A 25,817-nucleotide genomic window follows, 5' to 3' on the forward strand; every position below is an offset into this window, starting at 1 on the left:
TCAGTGAAGCTGGTTACACCACAGCCAGACACAGAGAGCTCCCACAGTTTGATACGCTGATATGTGTGCTTTTAAAAGTTAGGCCCCTTCCCTTACCCGCACTGCAGTGCCAGAGATCAAGTGATGCCGTCAACTAGCTAATGACATGACTGCCGCAGGCGACGGCCGGCAGCTTGATTTATACATGGGGACAGAGATGAATGATTCATAGGCTAAGAGAGGGATAGCAGGACACGTGGTGGCTATATGCCCCTCTCGCTTGCTGTTATTCGCTGATACACACCTCTCCATAAATGCCTTGGAACACTTTATGTCTCATAAGCTTAACATTACACAACTGGCCAGTCCTGTTACCACCGCTCATAATGTCTGTGCCTTTTCCCTCTCCCTTCTTTTGTCTCAACATTTTTTTTTTACAACTCTTCCTCACACTGTCCCTCTTTCCCTCTAGTGTTCATTGACTCCCTGACCATTTCTTCTTCCCTTCCCATTATAATGCAATGCTAATCCTAAATATGGAACCCACTGTTGTAGGCTAAAATGAATGGCCCAATCATTCTACATCAATTAGTCCATCCATCATTGCTGATTGGAGGAGGAGGAGGAGGTGGGGGTGTTCGTGGTGACTGTTCTCTGTGGTGGCAGCGGGGAGACAGAGATGGCATTAGAGAGAGCTTTCACGCTGAAATGTAATTTCCATCACTGTTTGGGTACCGCAAACTGCAGTCCACACGATGACCTTGTCCTGCTAATTTTACTGGAATGCCCTCTAAATTACGTCATCTCTGTAATAATTGGGTGAGATGATCTGACAGCATGGGGGTACAGTACTTCTCATGTGATAATTTCGCAATATAATGACTGATGTTTCCACTGAGATGTCATCACGCTTGATGTAATTGTATATTTAGTAATTACCACCAACTTCCATTAAAAATATTCAAAATCAAGAGATGGCTACACAGATGTAACACATCAAGCTCTTTCTGTAATACAGAATTAACTTTGTTGGTACCAACAATAAATAGATGTGGTCTAAGTGGAGTGTTGTGGCTTCCCTGCATATTATGCAGTCAGAATACTGGGTTACACATTTAATAAAGGCAAGGCAACAGCACACAGTAAAGTGTTAATGCATAAACTCACTTAGAAGTGCATTACACTTGGGATATGTAGCATGAAGTTGTTTTATAATTTTACTAAGTAAGTGCAATTTACAAAATGACTTCTCTGCTTATGCAAGAACGAGGCCAATTCAAATAAGGATCTTTTTTTTATTTTAATTATTTAAATGAATATCACTGGCTCAAGCCAATGCAAGAGGGCACTCCCAGTTTTGGATGATGCTATAAAAAGGAGACAAATGCAAAGTCCTATCCTGAACTCATGCTTAAGAAATAAGAGGAACATACTGTAGATTTATTTACTTTGATAAATCACACAAAGATTAAGATATTACAAATGTCTTTATGCTGTGAGTTTACCTCGTAAATAGTTCCTAACAGCAGGGCTTATCCAGCAGAGGAGGACAGACACACATTTATTTCACTGCTGTCTCTAACACACTTTAAAAAGCACCATGGAACATCACAGCACAAATACAAGGTGGACCTAGATCAGAGTGTAACTAACTGCCCGCTAAATATGAGCAGATAAGTAAATCCCGAGGGTACCGCGCTGACTGAGGAATCTTTGCATTCAATTTATCATTTTACATTATTTAGGCTACTCCACGGGGAAATACCGTATCTATTTCATAAGTTATGCTAATGGCTGGTACTACCATCTGTGAACTGAGGACCATCAGTCAAGCATGGTGTGCAATCTCCGAGTTGTGAGAATAATATGTCATCTTTGAGTGATTAATCATATAGGGGACTTCTGGGGCTCACTGCGAGCTGATTCGGTTGTGACAGGGACATGAGGCCATCTAACCCAAGCCGTCACACAACACCGTCCTGTATCTCGACCTATATCCCTCCCCCCTGCACAGGGTGCCATGCCCCGTTCCCCTCCAATCTACTCAATAAACAAGCCTGGGGCAGGACCCAGACAGAGGATAATGGTTCACCTGGAGGTGACAGGAAAAGAAAACAGAGCTCTTTGCATAACGAATGCAGATAGAGATAAGCACAGTGAAGCACTTAGGAATCTTGATAAAGGATTATCCAAACATGTCCGAAACTGGATACATTTTCTTTTTTTAAGCATGCTGGAACAGTCTTTTTGGAGGAGCCAGTTCTGCAGTTATTGTCCTGCTGAAATTGCACTGCTGATGTTGTGCTTTCTGTGGTCAGGTACTAAAAACAGAAGTTCTCACATTTCTCCCAAAAGGTCAAACCCAGGACATTATACTCCTTCCGTTAATTCCATTTGTAATTTGCAGACCTTTGCAAACACATCATTTTCTCAGCAGTCACTAAGCATTGCCCTGTCATGTCACTGTGAGTCTGCCTCGATGACATCTTTAGTCGCAGAGGAGGGCAAAGAACCACACGAGCACCACCGCAGCCAGGCATAATCACAGCAAGCATAATTAATCTCATACATTAGAATGTGTTGGTACTTGCTATGACTCACACCACTGTTTAGGAAACTTATGAGGGAGGAGAGCTGGGGGCACACAGCGCTACAGCCTATGTTATGCAAGCAATGACAAAGTCTGGTGAGTTCAGTAAGCGTTAGCAGCCCGTGGCCAAATTAGCCCGAGTCAGGACATACAAAAACAACCGTGCATGTGTCCCGCTGCTTGACTGGAGCAGAGAAAGGAGGCCCAACCTGAGAAGAACGATTTGTTTGGGTGGTCTAGTTAAAGCCTAGTGCTAAATGGGCAACAGTTCTGGTTAGAATGCTAATGAGCCCATTCCCCTCCTGGATGGAGACATCAAAGGCAAGTGGAGCTCCCTCTCTCTGGCTACACAGGGCTTCATGGTATCATTACATGGCTCAGTGTGTGCTTGCATCCTTGTGTTTGCGCATGTGTGCGTGTGTGTGTCAGTGGGTGTGTGAGAAAGCCACAAACGGAGGGGGGAAAGGAGAGATAGACAACATCATGTTTACATTAGGTCTATTCTTTTGGGAGTGTGCCAGCATCCAGCCATGCTGTGACACACATCACACGAGCAACCTGGTACCATTCATAATTACCCTCTATTCACAGAGGCCTCATTTAGTGTGCTATTATCAGAGATCATTGTTATTTCCCTCTATGTATGTATGGAATCCCAGTGAGACCAACATGTCTCACATAGATAACAGCGCTATTTCGGTTAACCCCATTGTGTACATAATACTGAAGACGCACAACCCAGAGAGAATTCCCATCAGTGATTTCTAAGGATTTAATAGAGCATCAGGGCATAAGAATCTTTTCTAGACTTTTTTTGTCTCCATAACTAATGCTAGGAATATAATAATGTGTTTTTTTGGGCACAGGACAAATCTCACTCAGGGCTTTCTTTTCACTTATTCCCACCCTATTCACACTGCTCTGGCTGCAAGCCAACGAAACCATCACCAACATGAGTCTTGTCTGCTTTGCTGTGACCACACATCACGCTTGAATTAATGATAAGATACTCAGAGAGGTGAAACTTTTCTCCCAAAAGATACCTCCACATACGTGGGAATAAAAAAAAAAAAAAAAAAAAATCCTCAAAACCGTGTAAAGCCAGGAGAACTTCTAAAAGTGTGTAGGTGGTAAACTAACTTTTCTTACATAAAGTAAAGACTTTGTCCAGTTTTCACATACTGGCGGGAGGCCCACCTCCAGAACTGTGAGAACTAAACATGGCTCAGGTGCGTGAGGCCAACATGATGGATCATCCTGTTGTGAAGCTGCCCCTCTGCAGAGCCCTGAGAAGACAGGTGGGAGATAAGGCAGGCCCTATATGAGAGCACATCTCCTCTTCACATCGATCCTCGCCGCCACCAAGGCAGGAGGTCTTCACATGCCAAACCGCAGATAGGGGTAGAGAGAGGGCCAGGGTGAGAACAGAGGGAGCAGTTTTGTAGGTTTAGCAGCCACCTCATAGTGATAAAGACACTGAAAGATAAAACCCCTCTTGGCCTCGCGCAGATAAAAGACAAACGGTGTCGAGCTTTGTTTTGGCGGGAAAGTAATCTTCTCAGCTCTCTGGTAGATAATGGTAATCTCTCCGTGGTTATAATCACCCCAGCCAAAACAACAAAAACAAGCTTCACAAGAACACACACATAAAAAAATAATAAAGTCACACAGACTTGTTGTGGTCATTATTAACACAAGAAAATGTGAGTCGTAGCATTTTGCAGTTAATTGACCTTGTATCTTGTGCCAGTAACTTGGCAGGAATAGCATCACTGGAAGTCAATTAAGAATGAAAAGAGGCTTTGCTCTCAAAAATGGCACTTGCTACAATTAGAATTCCTCTGGAGTTAATAAGCACAGCTGCAGGTCACAATCAACCAAAATGTTTTCTTCCAAAGTTTGACATTAATTGACACGAGATCTCACGCTCCAGTGTTGACAGCCTCAAATCTGACTTCGTTTTTGTTGCTGCTGTGTTGGAACGGAGCAATCTGTAGTTGAAGAAGGACCTGGATCAATCAACAAGTCTGCGTGCTCTAAGATTCTGAGAGCAGTAAAACGGGGATTTGCCACAAAATAACAATAAAGGAAACATAATGGCAAAGAAAATTGCTTCTTGTGTTTGTCCATATGTGGCATATGAATACTGAGAGTCCACTGCAGCGGAGACAGACACCAATCAGGAGGACAGTACACCTGCTTTACAGGGCTTGGCTTTGTTATGGAGACGCATGTTCGTGACCTCTGATCTCAATCACTGAAGTTTTCTCGATGGTTGTGCGCTGAGGGCCTCTCCATGTCACTGATACACATTAGGATGCCGCACTGCTACGCAACAAATGGCTGGAAAGTTTGCAGTATTAAGCATATATCAGACAAGATGAGGGCCACTCCAGGCTGCGTGATTAGATGTGAATAAGATTTCAACAGCAACTGTGTACACTCTAATGGACACCATGTGCGCTGAGCAGTTAACTATGCTGTGGCTTTGATGTTGCTTTATGCACATCCCTCGTCTCTGATGACTCATATTTCACGCCAGGTGTTCCTAATAAATAAATATATAAAAACAGAAAGGAGTGCCATCCTGCAAAGGGCATAATTCTGTCCTACGTGCTGTTTTTTTGTTAAAACAATTTCTAAAACTACTCTATAAAAGGACTATGTAATTTGGAGGAACATTTTGACAGATAAAATGATAGAGTATAACATTATAACAAGTCACCCACATAATTGTTTATTTTTTAGTTCTATGAGGAATATTAAAACACCAAAAAGACACATGCACTGACAATAAACAGGGACTATCTGGCATGCTGTAAATGTCAGTGAAGATCTTCTTTATTAGTCGCATTATAGAAAGCTCTTAAAGATACAGTTCACCCCAAATCAAAAATACATATTTTTCATCTGACTGTAGTCCTACTTATCAACATGGATTGTTTTAGTGTTCGCCGAGTGTTGGAGATATCAGCCATCAAGATGTCTGCCGTCTCTCAGATACAATTGAACTACAAACACATTGCAGTATCACAGTGCAGAAGCATTCTTGCATCTACTCATGGATGAAAGGCTCGAGCTCATCACTGTGAATGATCTTAAAATTCACGGCATCCTCCTCAGCTGAGCCGTAACATTAGCTAGCTCAATGGTACAGTTGGTGGGTGTAGTTCGGTAAAAAGAAATTAGTTCCTACATGAAAGTGTTCACAACAAGGTCTGTGGATTATCTTGAGTAACCGGGTCATGATTTCTGGAAAGAGACATTGCTCAGAACCACAAGCTGAGTGCCATACATTCAAGAGAAGGCAGGCAGCTCTACAGTCAGTAGACTCCCACCAAAAACAATCTAGATTGATAAGATCTAGATTGATAAATATCACTACAGATGAGAGGAGAAATACATATTTTTGATTTGGGGTGAACTGTCCCTTCAAGATGAACTCCTTTAGACCTACAGCACACACTGTATAAGAACATTTCTATAGATATATACGATATGATGCAATGCCATGCAATGCAATTAGATTAGATAGATTCCATTAGATTACAATAAATGTACAAACCTCTAATGCCCTGGTTTGGATCACTCTGTACAACTGAAGCCTGTCAGGAAACGGTGACACATTGAAAGTGACATCCCACGCAGATGGATAAACAGATAAAGCTGAAGCAGTGACCCTATTTCACTGTCATATGATTCCAACATATCATCAAAAATTCCCCTTCGGACTAAAAATTAACATTCCACATAACTGGGTGCATTTTACCCCAACATCATACTACTGTGGGGACAAATGATTATTTCAATCATGTCACTGTAAAAGTCAAATTTCAGAAAAAGCAGAACAGTTGGATTGGGCAGTAACATCCTACTTGAGTTCCCAACCCATTATTCCCACACCACGGTTGGCTGCCTCAGATTTCCTCCATTGCTTTGATGATAATGTTCTTTGGCAGGCCGCTAAAGTAATGACCATCTCTCACTGTGGCACAATACAAGGTTGCGCTGCACTGCGCTCTAATGTTTTGGCCTTACATTCGGCCACATTTAACAGAGACACTTGGAGCGAAATAGACACTAAAGTCTGCTATGAACCCACAGCAGAATATAGATGCGCCATATGAGATCTGATGAGTGCAACTTTAATTGCTTTAATACCATGGGAACAAACATTGAGATGATATAAAGAAAAACAAAGGTGTTCACTTACCTCCCCCTCCTCCCAGAAGACTGGAGTTTGCTGAAAAGAGAAATAAAATGAATCAGTAAACTTCAAAGAGTAAGCAAATATGCATCATTCTATACAGTCAGCAATATCTGAACATTAAAGTTTGGATTCTTTAACTGCGCAAGTGTGATTTCTTTAAAACGCACCCATTTGATCTAAACTTTGATATAATTATCACATGAATCATTTATGTTATTTAATGAACAGAACTACTACTGAGAACAGAATGATTCTTGAAATTGTTTATCATATTTCCAGAGGACTTAAAAGAAAACCAGTAGGTATAAAGTGCCAAGAGGAGCCTGATTCTGGCCTGAATGATTATGTTACATATTATTTTGTATTATTTTCTCAGTTAAACCTGTAATCACACATTTCAATAGCTGTACCTGGCAATACAAGATTTAGCATTTTTCCTATGGCAGCTTCCAACAACACCACAGTCATCCAAAAGTAACAAGCAACACGACTGTCATCCAATACTTTGTTTATCACATCTTCAATAGACAGAAGTGATCACTGTGTGTGGCAGTGGTTTTCTTTGAATACTAAATTTGGCAACAAACGTGTGATTCAGCCAGCAGCTAATTTCAATATACACTCCTTGGCAGATTTCCCCCTTGGCAACATGACAGAGGTTATGCTCAATAAAACATGTGGTTCATTAAAAGCAATTAACAGTGGCCTGAAGTTTGAGACACTTGTATCTACTGCTGCACAATTGCAGATTGGATTATGGCTTTGTGGGGTCTGGTTGTTAGCTCCGTCAAGGACGTCATGTATTCCGTTCGGTTTGTGTGCTTGTCTGTGTGTCAGCAGGATTATGGAAAAACTACTGGCCTGATTTTCATAAAATTTGGCAGAAGGGTGTAGCATTGGCTAAGGAAGAACATATTAAACTTTGGAGTGGATCAGAATCACAGTGCAGCTACACTAATTATTTTTCATATTGCAGTATACAACATTCAGAGTCTGGGCCAGGATTGCACATGAGGTGGCTTGGACGAAACGGTGGCTAACAATGGCAACAGTGCCGACAGAGCTAACAGTTGTTATGGGGGTTAGCTCAAAGTGACTGAGAACACCTGGGAGGGAACTGGAGGGTGGATGTTAAGCTTCCACGATGACCCATGGTGGTTTGATGGCATTATCAGTAGTGCTATTGGACTAACGGTGTCAACAGTGGCTACTGACAGAGCTAACAGTTTGATTTTACAGCAGTGCTCATACAGGCTAGTATGCGGAGATTAGCTAGCCAGAGGGGACAGCAGTAACAATAGATGGCTACCAAATTATTGTTCTGAATATTGTATATTGCACCTTCAACATTACGAGATAGGGTATTTGGCCTACTGCCCTCTCTAGTGCCCCTCTTTGGGAAAAACATGTCACACAAAATGTTGAACATGAGCTGAGACAAGCTCTTTAGTACAACACTTGTGATCTTGATGAGTGAGGTTTCATTCTCACATGTGACATAGACATGTGGAACAGCGTCAGAGTAAAGCCTCGCTCACTGCTAACATGTTGTCAGCTTTAAGACAGTTTAGTTCATAAACACTCTTAATATGACCCTAGCCCCGTGCTGCTCATGTGAATCTCCAACATTAACTGCAGTTTACTGGTTCAACAGAAGGTAACGTCAGAGTGTTATCTAAGTGGAGGGTGTATCATTAAAAATGAGCCTATCTGTCAGTTGGAGACATCCGATGCACATGAGAGGAGAAAGATTAGAGGGGATTTAAAATACATCTGTTAATTTGGGTGTTACTGGAAGTAGGTAGCCTATGTGTTTGAAGTGTAGTTCATCCAGCGGGCACTGGAAGAATCATACACTGCAACATGCCTTTAATGATCTTTAGTTGCAGCTATACAGCATTGGCTATCATTAGCAGTGAACACTATCCCATTAAAAACTTATTATTTCTCAAAAATGTTTTGGTGCCCAAGCGACAGATAATGAACATGTGGTATAAGAGAGAGTTCTCCAATCACAGCACAGTCCTGTGGCTGTTATTTTCTCTTTTTTTTGCCTCATATGAAGGGGACTTCTGGAGTTCACTCAGTTTCCACACCTTTCTGTGGCACCATTATGGCTTTGCATTGTTCTCATTTGAGCACCACACATACAAGTGGGCACAGGGACAAAGAAAGCTCTCCCACTGCAGAATTTGTTTCATCAAAGGGCTTTTGTTGTGTGCGTGTATGTGAGTGTGTGCGTGTGAGTGTGTGCATACAGTATGAGCATAACATACACACACAAGAAACAGCAACTCAAACAGGGATGTACTGACAATCCACTGTCATGTTTACAATAGCACCTCTCCAGGTTTTTCTGTGATGAAAAAGACGCCTGTGCTCTCCCAGCCTTTGTTTAGCTCTGGAATCTATCAGCTATCAACAGCAAGCACACAGCTCAAACGTGCATTTCCAGAACAAAAAATTCTCTGTTCATATTTCAAAAGCACGGATAAATATTACCAGAGATCTGGGGATGGCATATCAGATTTTCACTACATGATTATCATGGCCAAAAGATTTCATGTTAACAATATTGTCATGATATCTAAATGAAATTTGTTGGAGAAAAATGATCAGCCAAATTAATCTTGAATTTTGTTTAATGTGCGATTTATTTGTGTCGATTTTTGGCAAATGAATTACACATAAAATAGAAGTGTATGGAGGTGGAGAGAGAGAGTCTGTAACCATAAATATACAAAAACATACAAAAAGAGCAGTTACACTTAATGGATATTGAAAAAGGCAAAAGGATGGTGTTGTGGTAGGGAGACAATGCAAGAACGTAAAGAATGGAAATGATTTAAAAGTTATGTGTATTATCAACACAATATCAAAATCTAATGTTTAATTATCATGGCTATCCTCAATACCGTTATACTGTGACACTCTTAAATGATTAGGGTTGGGTACCGAGCTCTGTACTTCTAAGGGTTTCCGAACAAATGACATCTCTACTACCGAGTACTGATTAACATTAAATCCATTGGAGCCAAATGTCGGTACTGAGAGTGCATCTGGGTGAGAACGCCAGGTTTAGACAAGGGGTATAAGCGCCACGAAATGCCACGAAGCCTGGAAGCCAGCCACAAAGCTCTGAGGAAGCCAAAACTATTGCTGCAACACCAATCTGCCATGATGGTTTTGGTGTCTGGTCTATTTTCTTTATTTTAGTGATAGCCAAAAATCAAGATTAGCTCTACGTGATATTTTACTGATAAAGTTGTATACCAAAAAAAGGTACCATTGGGTGCTACCACTGAATACCGGGTATCGTAACCGGTACTGGTATCTGTTCAAATGTGAACAGTACCCAGCCCTATAAGAGATACCTTTGACTTTAAAATACATGCTAACAAACTTGCAGCACGTAGCATGTAACTTTTTTGTGATGAAAATATTTTTAAGCTCGTTATCGTTTATCTATTAAATAGTTTTAGTGCCAGTTAGAGGCAAGCTAATAGTATGCTAGTTTTCAGCAAAGTCTATCATTATTGTCTAGTCTCCTGGGGAGTCTTCCTATTCCTGAGCTATTAAAACACTGGGGTTTAATTACCTGACATTATGGAAATGCATACCTGAGGGGGGCGCTTCATTTACTCCACACCTAATCAGAGATTGGAGATGTGGTTGCTAATCAGTCTAACACAACTCTTCTGTGTGTGTGTGTGTGTGTGTGTGTGTGTGTCTATGTGTGTGAGGTGGGGTAGTGCTGGTAGTGAACATGGTAGTCTGGGGGGTTGAAATGTTAAAAGCTTTCTAACCACATGCGACTTGGTGTGATCACGGCAATAGCCCACTGGGAGATGAAGAGTGTTCGACAGCCATCTCATCTCTGCAGTGGGTTTGATAAATATGGGAGCAGGGAGGGGTAAAAAACGATGCTTTATGCCTTTTCATTTCCCCCTCTCCCTGCATCCTCTCCTTTAATGATCAGAATGTCATGAAACATGTTTTGGCAGTTTATCTTACAGCACGCTGTGCTGCTTATGCACACAAAATATCTGTAACCTACAGAGCCAGTGAGCTCAGCAGCCCACAGCGATACATATCAGGGGAGACATTAAAATCCCAAAGTGGATGGGGACTCGCTTTAAAAATCCGTCTTCAAGCACGAGACAAATAAGAAACAGCTGGTGGAAAAGCTAACCTACAGCAGCACTCACAGAGCAGTCCTGCTCTCTTGGCAGCAGAGGCTATGAGCTTGTGCCTCATTCAGTATGACTTGTCTGAGAAGTGCTTCAATTATCCTGAGTGAAAATCAAAACAGAAATCCATATTTGGCCACATCCACCCCATAATGCATATTTTATAGAGTGTGTATTAATTATAAACTAGCTCTCCTTGCTGTTTGTGCCCGCCCTGGGCTCAGTCTGGCTATCTTGTGGTAGATCAACACATTTCTGCCTTTAGGGAAGCAGTGGGAGAGCCAACAATTAGTATTATCAGAAGACCATTATCTGGTTCTTCTAGCTGAGCATGTACATGTGGAGTTGTCTCTTTGAATGTATATTTAATGGGTTTTTGATTTTGCCATCCTCTCTTCTGTGTCCGCCTGTGCGTGCCCCCTTGAGATTTTCACGAATCAATTCATCAATTTAGACTTCAAGGGCATAACAGACCACATCTCCATCTATAAAACAACTACAAGGATCCCATCACATTAGACAAAATACCGCAGTGATCTTTGAGCTTTAATATTTCAGAGAACCTGAATATTCCTTGTCACAGTAAAGATAAGCCTTGAAGATTTGCAATGACCCAGTTAATGAGAAGAAAGAGTGAAGCTTAAGTAGAAGGCTATGACTTGGAGTTTGTCGGGAGTGCTGCTGAGAGTCGTCCTAGTAGTAACCACAACATGGGTCATAAATCTCAGTGGAAGGGCTCCCCAGACTGCCTGGAGATGGCAGGTCATTAGGAACTGCTGGTCCACGGCATTAGGCTGGCCCATCAAACATATGCCTGAACTGTCACTGTGGGAGGACCCACTTCCTGTCTGCCCTTTGAACTCTTAACCTCCACAGCAACCTCATTTATCCCTCAGCCAATGACAATGCAGCGGAGCCGCCACTGTGTATTTTCACAGCAAGAAAATATTGATAACAGAGCCCTAGCTGGAGCTTGTGACAGGCACAGTTTATGGATTGTGGCACTGCGTCAAGAAGCCAGCGCAGACACAAACACAGTGAAAAAAAGGAATGGTGAAACCACCCTCTTGTCTCAGTGTGTCCATATATTTGCAGAGCATTCATAAAAATGGCTTATGTGCACTTCAGTGTGCGAGTCCTGTGTGTGCAGAGGGCAGCGAGGCATGGAGCTGGGTTGTGTGTTCGGTGGCGTCAGCAGAGCCCTAGATCATGCAGTTAAATGGGAAGTGCTAGTGCATAACCACAAAACCTCAAGGCAGTAAACAGATTCACTGTCTACCTTCTGGTCTCTGCCACCTTAACTGAACCCTTTAAATATGCTCCATCGGATACACACTCACCTTATCCTTAGCAGCCTCTCGCACGCTTCTCAATAAGCTCAGAGGTTAATAGTGTACTCTGCTGTGACTCTGGGATAAAAGGTGGGGTAAAGAAACTAATAAAAAAGTTTTATGGCTCAGGTTGCCTGCTCTGTTGCAAATAGATGAGTCAAAAAAATCTTGGTGCAATTTTTCAAAGCAACCAGGGCGGCCACTGCAATGTAATGCTACCAGCCTATCTCTGTCTGCAAATACAGGCTTTTTGGCAGGATTTTAAGTAAATATATCTGAGTCAAATTAACTGTGACAGGGACTATCTCTGCTATATTCTATAACAGTATGCTGCTTCATATCAGAAAGTTTCAACATCACTCACTGCTGCGTTTGAAGGGTGTCTCACCTGTCCACAAAGACGGGATAGGGATTTTAACAAATGTGATTCCAAACACACAAACTGTCCCAGATAAAAAGCGCAAACTAGGTCAAAAGAGCTGCTCTTTGTAACTGGGAGTCACATCATTTTTTTCCTCCATTCTTCTGCTTTAATTAGAAATCATATTCACAGCTAATTTGATGGGCACAAATTAGCATCTACAACACAATGAACTGCAAATGGGAGGCCTGAAATAATGAAGAAAAAAGGTCCAGAGAAACAAAAAGCCGATCATTTGTAGACTCGACTGACACTTAGATGGTCATTAGACGTTCCTCTTCATAGTGTTCGGATGTTTAACATGTCAGCTCTGAATGTCGATGTTCAAAGAGTCAGCGAAGTGAAGGACTTTGGCAAATTCTTTTTGAGTGGAATAACACACACTGACACTTTTCCACTCCGCCAGCCTTCCTAACAAGCACTGCTACTGAGCCTGTACACACACACACACACACACACACACACACAACCACATGCCCAAGTACACACGTGCATATGCGTGTACTTACGGACTAGCACGACCCAACTAACAGGAAATATTCAGGCTAGGATTTAATATCTAGAGCTACCCGTGCCATGTCTGTGGAGCTCGGTGTTAAACTGAGGCAATTCTAACCTTTAATGATGGGGCTCTTTTTTCTTTTAGTGGCTGCTGAAATTCGCACAAATAGAAATAAAACTTAAACGAGCCACCAGTTGTGGGATGAGAGAGGAGAGGCAACAGTGGTATTTCTTATTTGTGGCACATTAAAAATGCATGCTACACCACACACGCTGCCTTGCCTGATGATACTGGTTGGCATTTTTGTTCTTTATAGCTTCTAGTGGTCCCTAAGGAGCCTGACCGAGCCAGACAAACTTGTGGTAGAGGTGGCACGATCCCAGCAGCACATTCACATGCGCACACACACACACACACACACACACACACACACACACACACACACACACACACACACACACACACACACACACACAAAGCCTAAAGCCTGACTCATGCATCAGTCAGAATGATGCAACTGTGGCTAAAACAAATACAGTATGCAAGGTTCTACTCTCCGAAACAGTGTGCACTGTGGACACGTTAGAGGAGCTCTATGTGACATTCAGAGCATTAATAAAGCAGCAAACAACTGTTTGATATGTAAAGATATAGTGGAGTAATGAGGTCCCAAGCAGAGAATGAAGTCACACTCCTTCTGTGTGTTGTAATCTGAGCTTCTTTGTTCGTTGTTGGGACAGATGGTTCGGCCACGGGTGCATGTTAGTGCATGTGAGTCCTGTGTGTGTGTATCCCACTGGCTAGCTAATCACCACCGCTTTGCACTGTGCTCATATGGTGGTTACTGCTGATATCGGGACAGTGGCATTCGGTTCCCCCCTGATGACTCTGTTGGCTCTTTCAGCACTGTTGCTGTTGTTAGCACTGCTCATGCTGTTAGCACCATTAGCTGTTAGTTGCCATGTTGGGATCCTTGTGCAGACAACCTCTGATTCGCAGATACCTGTGAATGTCGAATAGATCTCCTTTTATGTCACAACACCTATTTGAGCATTGCATGACAAATTATTTATTGAAATGTTATCCACATGCCATTGATATGACTGAAGTTTCAGGTTTCATTGCTGGGGTAATGCTAAAAACTGTAAAAATACACAAGAAAAACATTGATATGAAGCTTGCATACATCAATTTCGACAATGCATGAAAGCATAAATCTCAAAGTCTATTCCAAACAAACTTAAGCATTCGGCAGCAAAGGTAAAGGGTCGGTTTGCTGCCAAAAAAAGCCACCTCTTACTTGTAGTGCTATTTATCAATCTAGATTGTTTTGGTGTTAGTTGCCAAGTGTTTGAGATATTGGCCATAGAGATATCAGCCTTCCCCAAATATAATGGAACTAGATGGCACTCTGCTGGAGGAGCTCAAAGCACCAAATAAAATACATCTGAAACACTCAACAGTGATATCTCTTTCCAGAAGTTATGGCCTGGTTACTCAAGATAATCCACGCATCTTGTTGTGAGCAGTTTGATGTAGGAACTACTTTTTGTCTGCTGAATTACACAAAAAAATTGTTCTTACATGAAACCGCTCACAACAAGATCTGTGGATTATCTTGAGAGACCAGATATGATTTCTGGAAAGAGATATTGCTGTTGAGTTTTTCAGATGTATTTTTTTGGCACTTTACGCACCACATGCTGAGTGCCATCTAGTTCCATTATATTTGGGAGGAGGAACAGATCTCCCCAGCTGATATCAACACTCAGCAACTGGCACCAAAACAATCTGGACTGATAAATAGCACTACAGATGAGAAGAAAATTATGTATTTTTGATTTTGAGGTGAACTGTCCCTTTACATTTTTGTTTTGAGAAACTTGTAAGTTGTGTCTGCTGAAGCTGTGAAACAACAGCAAATTAAATTGAACTGAGACTACACTGCCAGCTTTATATCCCCTGTTTTCCAAACCCAGCTTACAGTAAGTTACAGGGTTTTTCTGCGCTGTAAAATTTTAGGAGGACCTTGTTGCAGACTTTGTTTGCCATTTATTGGATTGTAATATCAAGTTGATTTGGTACCGGTAACATCAAGCAGGTCTCATTTCTCATGTGTATTGATACTCTGTCAGCGGTCAGCATAAACAAATATTTCCATTAAGGCAGAGGATGGGTTGAACTTTCGGCTGCTCTGTAGTATACTCAGTTTGAGCTATTAAAAGCTCATCTGGCTCAAACAGGCAGTCTATTGCTGTGGGAGTCATTGGTTACCTTTACTGCTACATACAGTGGTTCATGTGTTACCATACCAACCTCAGCCATGTGGATTTGTTGTGGTGTGAAGCTTATTTGACTCATGACAGCGTCACTAGCTCTGGAAGAGAAATGCCTGTGTGTGGAGAAACCAGAGCTTAACTGTTCAAACCCACTGCAATAACAGCAATGTGACTTCTATTTTTGGATTTATTTTGAAATTCTCATTACAATATCGGGCGACCGTAGGTTGCTTCTTAAACCTATTCATAGTCCTAACAGTACTTGTCATATACTGTTTTGATAGCTGAAATTATGTTGTTTTTGCAGCTTCCTTTAAGAACTATAGCAGCAGTGTTATGATGTCTGAATGTATCAATGTGACAACAGGGTGGTGTCACAGTGATTAATCCCTTTCCTCCGCAGGCTTGTCACCTTCATAACAAAGCAACAATACCAGATGCCAAAGCCAGCCCACACGTCTATTGTTATAATTACCTGACCTTCAAATCCACATTAATGAGCCCAGGATGATCCCATTCTCTTTCATCATTTGGCTTCCGAGCCCTCCTTTTATCTAACAAGGTCACCTTTCACAACACTGCTTCTCCCTGAAATACACATCCCCCTCATAAATATACATCTACCTGCATCTGCTCAACCCCCAATCCTAAGAAGGGAGCTTGGAGAAATTACAAGAAAATAAAGCTGTAGGTGGGCTCTGCAAAGCGCGAGTTTGTATTTCTTCTGAAGTTGACACCAAGGGAAAGTCAATGCCACCAAAGTTAGACACAGAAAACAACTTTCTAACGATTGAAGTGCTACTTAATAATTGTTTTCAACACTAAAGATGCAGCCTATTAACATGAACGAGAAACACTCACTGCAAGGGCTCTGAAGGCACAATGCAGGGGGGCAGCGGAGAGAGCGGGGTTCATTAGATGAAGTTGTTTCGATTTGTTCCCACTATTTTAATCACAAATGCACTGCGGTTGTCAAAACAACAACAAAAAAATGTCCGCAGTTTTTGAGAAACCACAAGCACAATCTCAGAAAAACAACACATTTAGTTACTCACCTACTCTACTCTATTTCAGCCACATTATACAATGTGACTGTGGTTGAATTTGAAGAATGTGGAAAAGGTGAAACTGAGCTCTGCCTGATATTAATAAGGCAGAGCTGTTGAAAGCAACGTCTAACAACTTAAAACATGATGTTAAATAATGACTGGAGGAGGAGAAGGCAAAGTGCCACATATATCCACATAAATGCACAAATTAAAATACACAAATTAAAGCAGTTAATGACACATGCAAATGTTTACAGTGGCATATTCTCACATATCTTAATTTATGTCTTGACATTTCAGTGCACCTCATTGCTCACATGCCTTAGGTGATCCTTTCCGAATACTATTAATAGATGAGACATTTTTAGTATATATAAGTGCGGATGACTAATGCATACTAAGCCAAACTAGATATTCAACATTAAATCCTGTACACTGGACAAAAATGTGGTTTTAATATGCATATGTTATGTAACGCAGCAAGATATTTCAACTGATGCTCACCAGCCCTGTGCATATGTGCCAACTTTGAAGAGGCACCATCATTTACTGGTTGAGATGAAATAGGTTATCTGCAAACTTCACAGGGCCCAGTGTCACTGTGGAGCCCTGGCGGGATTTGGGCCAGCAGCTGCATATTATGGATTTATCCAGTCCCATTTCTGGATTTATCAGCCGCACGTTAATGCAGCCTCCTCCTTACTGGCGATCAGGCCTGTTGGTATGTTAAAGACCCGCATGGCTCCTCAGGGCCTTCACAGTCCACTACCCCCAGCTAGGTACCCACCAGGCAGCCAGACAGTTCCCCTCACTATATCCAAAATAACATGGCTGAGATTCCTCCACAAGGGAGAGCCAGGACAGCATTAAATTGGAGATTCTCAACTACTGAAGTGTGGTTTCTGAATCGACTTCCTTACATATCACTGCTTTCTCTTTGCAGAAAATAGAAGTCTGGAGATGAGGGCCTTGCCCTTGATAGCCAGGTCGTGGTATATACACTCAGAATTAGACTCCGTATAGCTTAAGTGCAGAACATTGCATTAAGGAAGAGTGCATTGTCTTTTTTAACACTAAATGTATTTTAACTTCTCTTACTTCCTTAGTGAAATGCACTTAACCGGCACTTAAGAGAATCCATTCATACCAGCGTCTATTTGATCACAGCGGTGTAAGTGTCGAGGTGATGTGTGAAGTGAGCCTTGGCTCCAGAAGTACTTCGTTTATGTCACAGAGACTCATCTCCCTCAAGCGCCAACTGCAATCAGGCTGGAGCAACTCAATCAGAAGTTCAGGAGAGATATGCCATATTATTCATGTTACCATGGTGAAAAAAACATTTTCACGTAGGCATCTCTGTCTCTGTTTAAACAGGGTGTGAGTTAATTAAAGGGGGGGGAGGGGGGTATCAGAAAGGTGAAAATTATTATACTTCTACAGCTTGTATGTACATTTCTTTGTGTGGAACATTGCTGATGGATGCAATTAGGGGAGACACACTGACTCAGTCACATACAATGACAAGCGACAATTCTCAAATATGTAACAGACTACTTACTAAACTATAAATTTATGTAGTGCTGAATATAGTGAGGGTTTACATCTTGAGCAACTGTAAAAATATAAGACAGACATTCCTTTTGCCTAAATACAGCACTTGTAGAAAGCAAAGCTCGGAAATCAAGAGTCTAAATGAAGACACGTCAGTTCAGTCTACTGAAGTACATGATGAAAGCTCTCACAAAGATAAGCCAATCCCTCATCGGGAGAGATGATCTCATAAATAATCATACCTGTATTAACATTAATAGCAAGTTGTAATGGTTTGATCATAATGGGAGGTATTTACTTTGAGACGGTTATTTATTTCCCATACTTTGTAATGGAAATGGAAAAACGTTTTGCACCTCAAAGATAATGTCTGCCATTATGCCAGCTCCACTCACTGTTGTCCCAGTCACAGGCCATTAAAAGAAAAAACTGCGACAGAAACAGTGCAGTTATGCAAACAGGCCCAACAACTGTGTATTGATATCACACTGTACTCGTTAGCTTGTAAATATTATAGCACTATAGCAGCAAAAGGGGGTTTTCACATACGCGTATACCTCGCAGTTCCTGCCTTTTGAACAACGGTGGAATTAGCTTAGATACAGGAATGTCATGGTCTGCAACAATATTAGCGTAATATTGTTTTGAGCTTCTTTCTTTGTAGCTCCTATGGATCACACAGTGTTCACTTCAGTGCATCTTCAAACAAGCGTCTTTTTTTCCCCCAACAAACATGTTCACACAGAATCCCGCCAGATAATTTCCTGCTCACTGGTATCTGCAGCCTTTTGTTAAAACAAAACAAAAAGACAACCTGTTTCAACTGCTTATTCGAGGAGGTTTTAAAAAAGGCACCCTACAGACTGAAATGGTAAAACGCAGTGCTGACACTATGAGAGTTATACAATCAGACAGGCAGAGTGTTTTCCTCTTGGCAGTGTCACCAACGAAAGCTGAGCTTGAATAAAACAGTGAATTGGCAAGATGAAGAGCAGAAAAAAAGAGTTAAATATTTTCCTTTTTTCCCCAACTGTGTTGCCCAGTCTTGGGTACTGTGGTTTGTTTATGCAGACAGCATTAACACGATCCATTAGATTGCTCAAATCAAGTTTACTGCACCTCTCACTGATCCGAAAACATCCTCCCTATTTGACACTCATCCTCTTTCAGAATCTCTCTTTGCTTCATCATCCAGTCTGACGTCGTCCTTTAACTAACTTTTAATGATATTTAAACAGAGGACACGGTTTGGCTTAATAGAACCTCTCTAACTCATCAGAGGATATTAGCCACAGAATAATGTGAAGTCTCCCTTTATCCACGTTTGTGAGAACAACTGAAATCATCCTTTGTAAGTACTCATCAGACTCCTCAATTACCTATGTTTGAAAAACTAGGCGTGACAAGGAAAATGCTAATTACACATCATTTTCACTGGCTTAAGCAGGTAAGTCTACCATAGCCCTTTTATACACATACTGCATTTCACTTCAGAACACAACACTTGCATCTGTTTTTGTATCAGAAAGTGTTCCTCTTACATATGCAGGAGAAGGGGACCCATAATAAACCACATCAAGCTAAATAATTGACAGACGTGTTGCAGGCTGACAGACTGAAATAGTTATCTTGGGAATACTTAACTAGGAGAATAGATTGACAATGGTTATATCTCTCTAAATGATATTGCCGTCCTCCTGCTGAACTTCGCATTGCTGCTTAATTGCAGACGTTAATTGGCTTGCCTCCAAGCTCTTTATTTCATTGCTGAACCCCAACACACACACACGCACTGTAGCCATCTTAATGTTGGGTTAATGCTAAAGCCAAGATTTACATAAGATTTTCTCCCACTGATGTACCGATGAAAAGGATGTACATTAACCACTGTGTGGGAAATAAATGAACTAGCATGAGCTAACTTGAGGGTTTCCTGCTGCTTTATGAAAAAAAAACCTGTGACAGCAACTGGCTTTCCTGCTAGGAAGGTCTAAGTCAGGGCTTGAGACTAAATTTCATCCACTAATAACACAAGTTCTCCCTATACTGAACATTTTGGAAGCACAACTTGCATCGGTGTGCAATGCAACACTTTCAAAAGTTGTCTGTAACTGAAATTTAATCGTCGACCCACAACCCAGTCCAAAACTAAAGTCATTTACCTCAAAATTTCAATGATTTCTTAATTTATAAAGGGACACAGGTAACATGTTTTCCACTTCCTGTGAATATAATCCTATTAATCTAATTTTCTATACATGTATTTTGTGTGTCATGACCGTTTTTTGAAAAGCAAAGATAGTAACGTGTGTAGGTGAGAATACGGAGGCACTGCAATTTTAGCGGCAGCTGTTTTGACAACAGAAATGTGAGTTAACAGTTAGCTTGATGCAGAAACATCAGACTTTGCCTCTGGATGACCTCAGCACAGGAGGATAGGATTTGATCCAGCTTGGCTGACTGAGAGAAAGGCTGCAGTCAAACTAGCCGTCACGCGCATCTCCCTGATCGAACAAACTGCTGTCAAAGTTGGACACAACACAGACAGAACAGAGCGAAGTCTCAGAGACTAGAGCAGACATTTGCACCGGTGCTCCTAGTTAGAAAGTTTACTATCTCCAAAAATGGTTGCAAAATGTGACTAAATGGATGCAATCTGGAGCTGTGAAAGTGCACTGACAGATGACAAAGAGTTTTCTCAGTAAGGTGCAGTACAAAACTGCAAAGTGCCCTTCTCAAATAGCACCAACTTAACAGTTCACGTATAATATTAGGCTGAGCAGCCCGAGCATGTGGGTAATAACAAGAAGCAAACCCTGCGGCACTTCTAGCCAAACCGGGCCAGTTTTACACAAGACTGTCAGCTTTAGTGTTCCTGTGTTAGAGCCTCGACAATAGGAGGTGGGGCAGTGAACAGAGAGCTGCCTCACTCTGGCAGCTCCAAAACACCAATCAAACACTAAATCATGGCAGCACACTAGTTACATTGTGAGGGGGCCTGTCACTTCTGGAGAGCCAATTTATAAGGCTTTTACACATGCTGAAGAAAATGAAGGTTTTTTTGAGGCACACAACCCGGGACTAACTGTGAGGCTGACTGTAGAGCTGAATGTTAAAGGAGAGGAAAACACAAGGAGAGGCACCCCTCAAAGATTTGTTCAACTCACTGCTCTTTATAATTCCTATGCCTTGCACGTAGTGTAATAGGTGGAAAAGTGCCCACAGAGTATAAAACATGAAATTAGCATGAATAACCGCACATTTACACTCAACTTTAATGGCCTTGACTGGACACTTCCTGAGGACACAGATCCCAGTGTAAAATAATATAAATCCAACCTCACCCTCACACCAGGCTAACAAAAATCTCCAGCAGGTGGGAGCTTGGGAATGAAGGAAGAAAAACTAAATCTGGCCCAAAGAAAGCAGCAGATACGGGGAAGGATGAAATGAAAGCTCCAGACAGCCTGTAAAGGAATTTTGCATAAAATCAAACAAGGAGTGATAAAATAAAAAGCTGAGAGAGGTGTACAGGATTTGTTTGTAATTCAAATTGGGAGGCCAAAAATGGAAGGAGAGAAACTGACAACAGGCAGAGGATTAATTCTCGTGTTTTGCAGAGAAGAAGTCCATGAGAATAAAATAAACCATGCCAGCTTTTTTTCCCTCTCTAACAACGTACAAGGTAAAAAAGAGACACAATTTTGTTATCCAATGTACAACACAATACTTGTTTTAATACTGGAAGATCAGAAAACGAAGTGACATTCACAGGCAGGTGAGAGCACCTTTAAGACAGTAGCTGCAGGATATATGATTAATCTAGAAACCTTCGCTGGACTGTAAGTAGAGATGCACTGATTGAAACTTTCTTGGCCAATTCCGATCCAATTTTTTAAGAGTCTGACCTGCCGATCCCAATTTTCTTTCTTCCAAAGAACTACAGTTGATAGTATACACAAACATACTGCATTTGGAACTTTTCTTTACAGCCACTGCAAAACTTTGCTTCAGGTGTATAAATGCATAGATGAGTGCCTTATTAAGCATCCACAAAAATCTGAGTGATTATAAATGTTCGCAGCTATTAGAAAACTTAGTTCCAAAACAGCTCATTCGGCTGCTCAGACCACTTCACAGGATTGTGAGGGTGTGATCAGATCACGCTTGAGTTATAGCTCCCTTTCAGCTCAAGTAACGTTACCATTTTATTAGGGACACTATTGTAATCCTAGGTATTCTTCTTCTTTATTCTTCCGAGGAAATCATACTTCCCATGGGTGAAAACTCACCAAACTTTGCACAAAGATCCAGTCTCATGCCAGATATCCTCAGCTGTAAACTCAAGCCAATAGTCCTGATGGTGGCGCTACAGCAAGCGTCTAAAGTTCAAAACTTTGAAAATTCATAACAAATCAACCATACGTGCTACAACTTCACAACTTTCATCAAACTGTAGCCCCAATACTGAATAAATGTTTGTATATTTAAACCTATTAAAAATTACGAAGTTCATCACTCTGTTTTTTTCAAAAACTTCTTAAACCTATCTCTTCCCACAATTTTTGCTCAGTTGACACCAAACTTGCTACAGAGCATCTTCAGACTGTCCTACAAAAACTAAGTTTCTCAGATTTTTGATTTATCAAAAATTGAGCCTACAGTGCATCAAAATGTTTGACTGTAAACGGTACTGTAAACATATACATGCAAATTCTTGGAAAAGAAATCTTCAATGTTCATGAAAAAAAGACAAAATTCTAGAGTCATGGTAGATGATGTGTGGCAAATTTCAGAATTTTATCTCAAAAACTGAATTTTTGACAGCATTTTGAATTTTGCTCTAAAGTGAACAATTGGAGTCAATGTAAAAATGGCAATTTTAAACATCAGTTTTTCATTTATGGAGCAAATCAATCATTGTTACAAACAAATTGCCAACATCTCCATGCTGTCTAGATGCAATATGTGTATTTTCAGATTTTTGTTTGATAACTGAATTTTTTACAGTGGTTTGAAATCTGCTTCTCCATGCATGGACGGCTGCTAAACCTGCACATCTGGCTTAGTCAATTTGTGAAGCTACACATGAATTGTCACTGACTAATTAGCTCAGTGAGATAGAAATTGATTCTTAGTCTCAGAGGTTGTGAGTTCAAGCCTCAGCTGATTCAAAAGGCAGATCATGTTGCTAAATTCCTAAATGTCTTCCGATTCTTCTGCTTGTTGCTCAGAATTGCCTAAAAATGCCTGGACCCGACCCATCGCTGCGCAGCAGCTATAATTTTCCTTTCAATCCCTAGCATTTAAGCATTTTGCTGCCACAAAATTAACTACCAAATCTATCAAATAAACCATACTTGGCAAGAAAGTGAACTAGTTGACCTACACAAACACAAACCTCTGCTTTTATTGAGCTATACCTCCCAGAATACACTGCCAAACATTTTAGCATTTCCAATTCACTTATATGAAACAGTTAGCATTAGCTTTTCTTTGTGAAACTCTTGAGCTTATTATCAACCACCCTCGCAGTCTCCTAGTTATCTTGATTAATCAGCTATCTAGCAGACTTGGGTAGATCACCCATATCTGTGTTTTTATTGAGTTATACCTCCCAGACCATTAGGGTTTTGGGAGCACTTTTGGCCTCAACGAGCCAAATCATGCTGTGCCAATTTGCATTTAATTTGTTAGTTTTAACATGCCGAGTTGAGCTAAGCCTCACCCGAGATGGATCATCACTGGAGTCAGGCCAAAAGCACGCCCGACCACCTATAAGCGGGTAGCTGTGACATCTTGCCGACCGCAGCCAACTCCTGACAGCCCCCCTTCTCCCTCAGAAACCAGCCTGTGTAGCAACACTTACCTCATGCTTTTCTGTGCAGGAGAGCAGAGAGAAAAGGCATATTTTCAAGTCTGTGTGTGTCTAGCTCTCAGTAAATTTGTAGGCTTGAGACTGAATCTCTGGGGTTTGAAGTTTAGTTTCTCTCCTATGTCCCTGTTTTTACTTTAGATACCTATATCTATATCTATATCACCAGTCAAGGCCAATTAAGCTGGAAACGGCCGATTACAGTCACCAGCTGATCAACTGGGGCATCTCTGGCTGTAAGTATTGTCAGGTACATACAGGTAATATTGCCACAATCATAATATCCGAGATCAATCATGCTGGTATAGTTACTGCACCACTCTACCATTTCCCAGAATCCAATATGGCTGAAGAAGCGGTTTGATCCTCGGTATTGTTTGTCACTAAATCAACCAGCTGTCCCTAAGACTACTGCTCTGAAAGCTATTATAGGGAACACAAAAGCTGTTGCGGTTGCAGTCTTAATAAGTTGAGTCCCTACAAAGAAATGAGCTTTGGAAAATTCATCCAAACAATAATGTCAGAGGGCAGACAGACCTTCCATGTAACCACACACTCTGTGCAAGTCAACAAGACCTTTTTGTTGTCAGGCCCATTCAATAATACCTATAGCTACACAGGCTGTTTCTTGCTAGAGGAGAAGGACTCAGCAGTAACCTTGCATCCCAAGGACACATCATTTGAAATGCATTGGGTGCCACAGCGGTGTGATATATCCTTTTTCCAGAATTAACCTCAGCTAGTCTTTCCCGTCACCGACCAATCAGGGAGTATGAGTAGGGACAGGTCCCAAGTCCCGACAAACAAACACAGAGCACTTCTCGCTCCGCCTTTTGTATGTTTACCAGCTCATAGGGCAAGAGCCAAAACATGACAAATTGCTTGAAAGATCTCACAGGTCAGGCAGCCACATGTTTGACAAATACAATCTAATTGTGAAACATTTGTTTAGAAAAATCTTTTTTTAAAAAAAAAAAAAAAAACGTGAAGGATGGAAGTGTCTCCGTGACCTCTATTAGAGGCAGAGATCTATCTGTATTGCAAGGTTACCTCAACCGAGGGGCAGTCCAGTCGGCGAGCAAAAGGGCTCCTGTCTATGCGTCTCCAAATAGTAAATGTGAGTGCATTGTGGAGAAGAGAGAAAAAAACTGAAGCCACAGATGGCTAAAAGCATACTTGATTAAAATGCAATTCAGTTAGGAGGGTGAGATGGATGAATGACCTAAATGGAATCGGCAACTGCACAGGTAGACTGCCTCCGACTAAACTGGTGGGTTTTATGTGTCTCATAGTGGCATAGTTGCCACCAGTGAAAAAGATCTGGAAAAAAGTTATGATGATTAGAGTGAGGATGCAATTACTGTGCATGGATTTCTCATTGTACATGGAGAATTCAGTTACAAACGGAAGCCACAAAATATTAACAAACTCTGATAAGATTACTGAAAGCAGAGCCAAATTCTTTCCATCTTTTTAATTAAATGCCAAGATGGAGGCATCTCTTTACAGCATAATAACCGTCACACTGCTAAATTCAGATTTGGCATTAGATTAGTGTCTTTGAGCTTTCTGCCTGAATATGCTGAAAGAATGTGACACTGTCTGTATTAAGGCACCACTTCAAAGAAGAGAGACTTTGTGATCATTAATGGAAGTTCTAATTACTGAGGAGCCACCAGTAAAGGACCAGTGCTAGCTCTCTGAGTGTTCATCATTTATGAAGCTGGACCACAGTTTCAACGCTCCAAAGCGTTTAATTGGCTTATCTCTCTTTCTTCCACACAGAGACACAAAAGAAACACAACTTCAGACACATTCAGAGGAGCGCTATCTGACAGAC

General features: G+C 41.3%; 1 protein-coding gene across 3 annotated transcripts in view; it reads right to left on the reverse strand.

The window, feature by feature from the left end:
• Positions 1–25,817, reverse strand: part of macrod2 (mono-ADP ribosylhydrolase 2) — a 473,134-nt gene that overhangs the window by 314,889 nt on the left and 132,428 nt on the right. For all 3 annotated transcript variants that reach the window (XM_033612905.2, XM_033612904.2, XM_033612903.2), the window contains exon 4: positions 6,783–6,812. In XM_033612905.2, the coding sequence (XP_033468796.1) occupies positions 6,783–6,812 (30 nt within the window). The remainder of the gene's footprint in view (positions 1–6,782; positions 6,813–25,817) is intronic.

Source organism: Epinephelus lanceolatus, chromosome 17 (genome assembly GCF_041903045.1).
Source record: "Epinephelus lanceolatus isolate andai-2023 chromosome 17, ASM4190304v1, whole genome shotgun sequence".
NCBI classification, from domain to species: Eukaryota; Metazoa; Chordata; class Actinopteri; order Perciformes; family Serranidae; genus Epinephelus; species Epinephelus lanceolatus.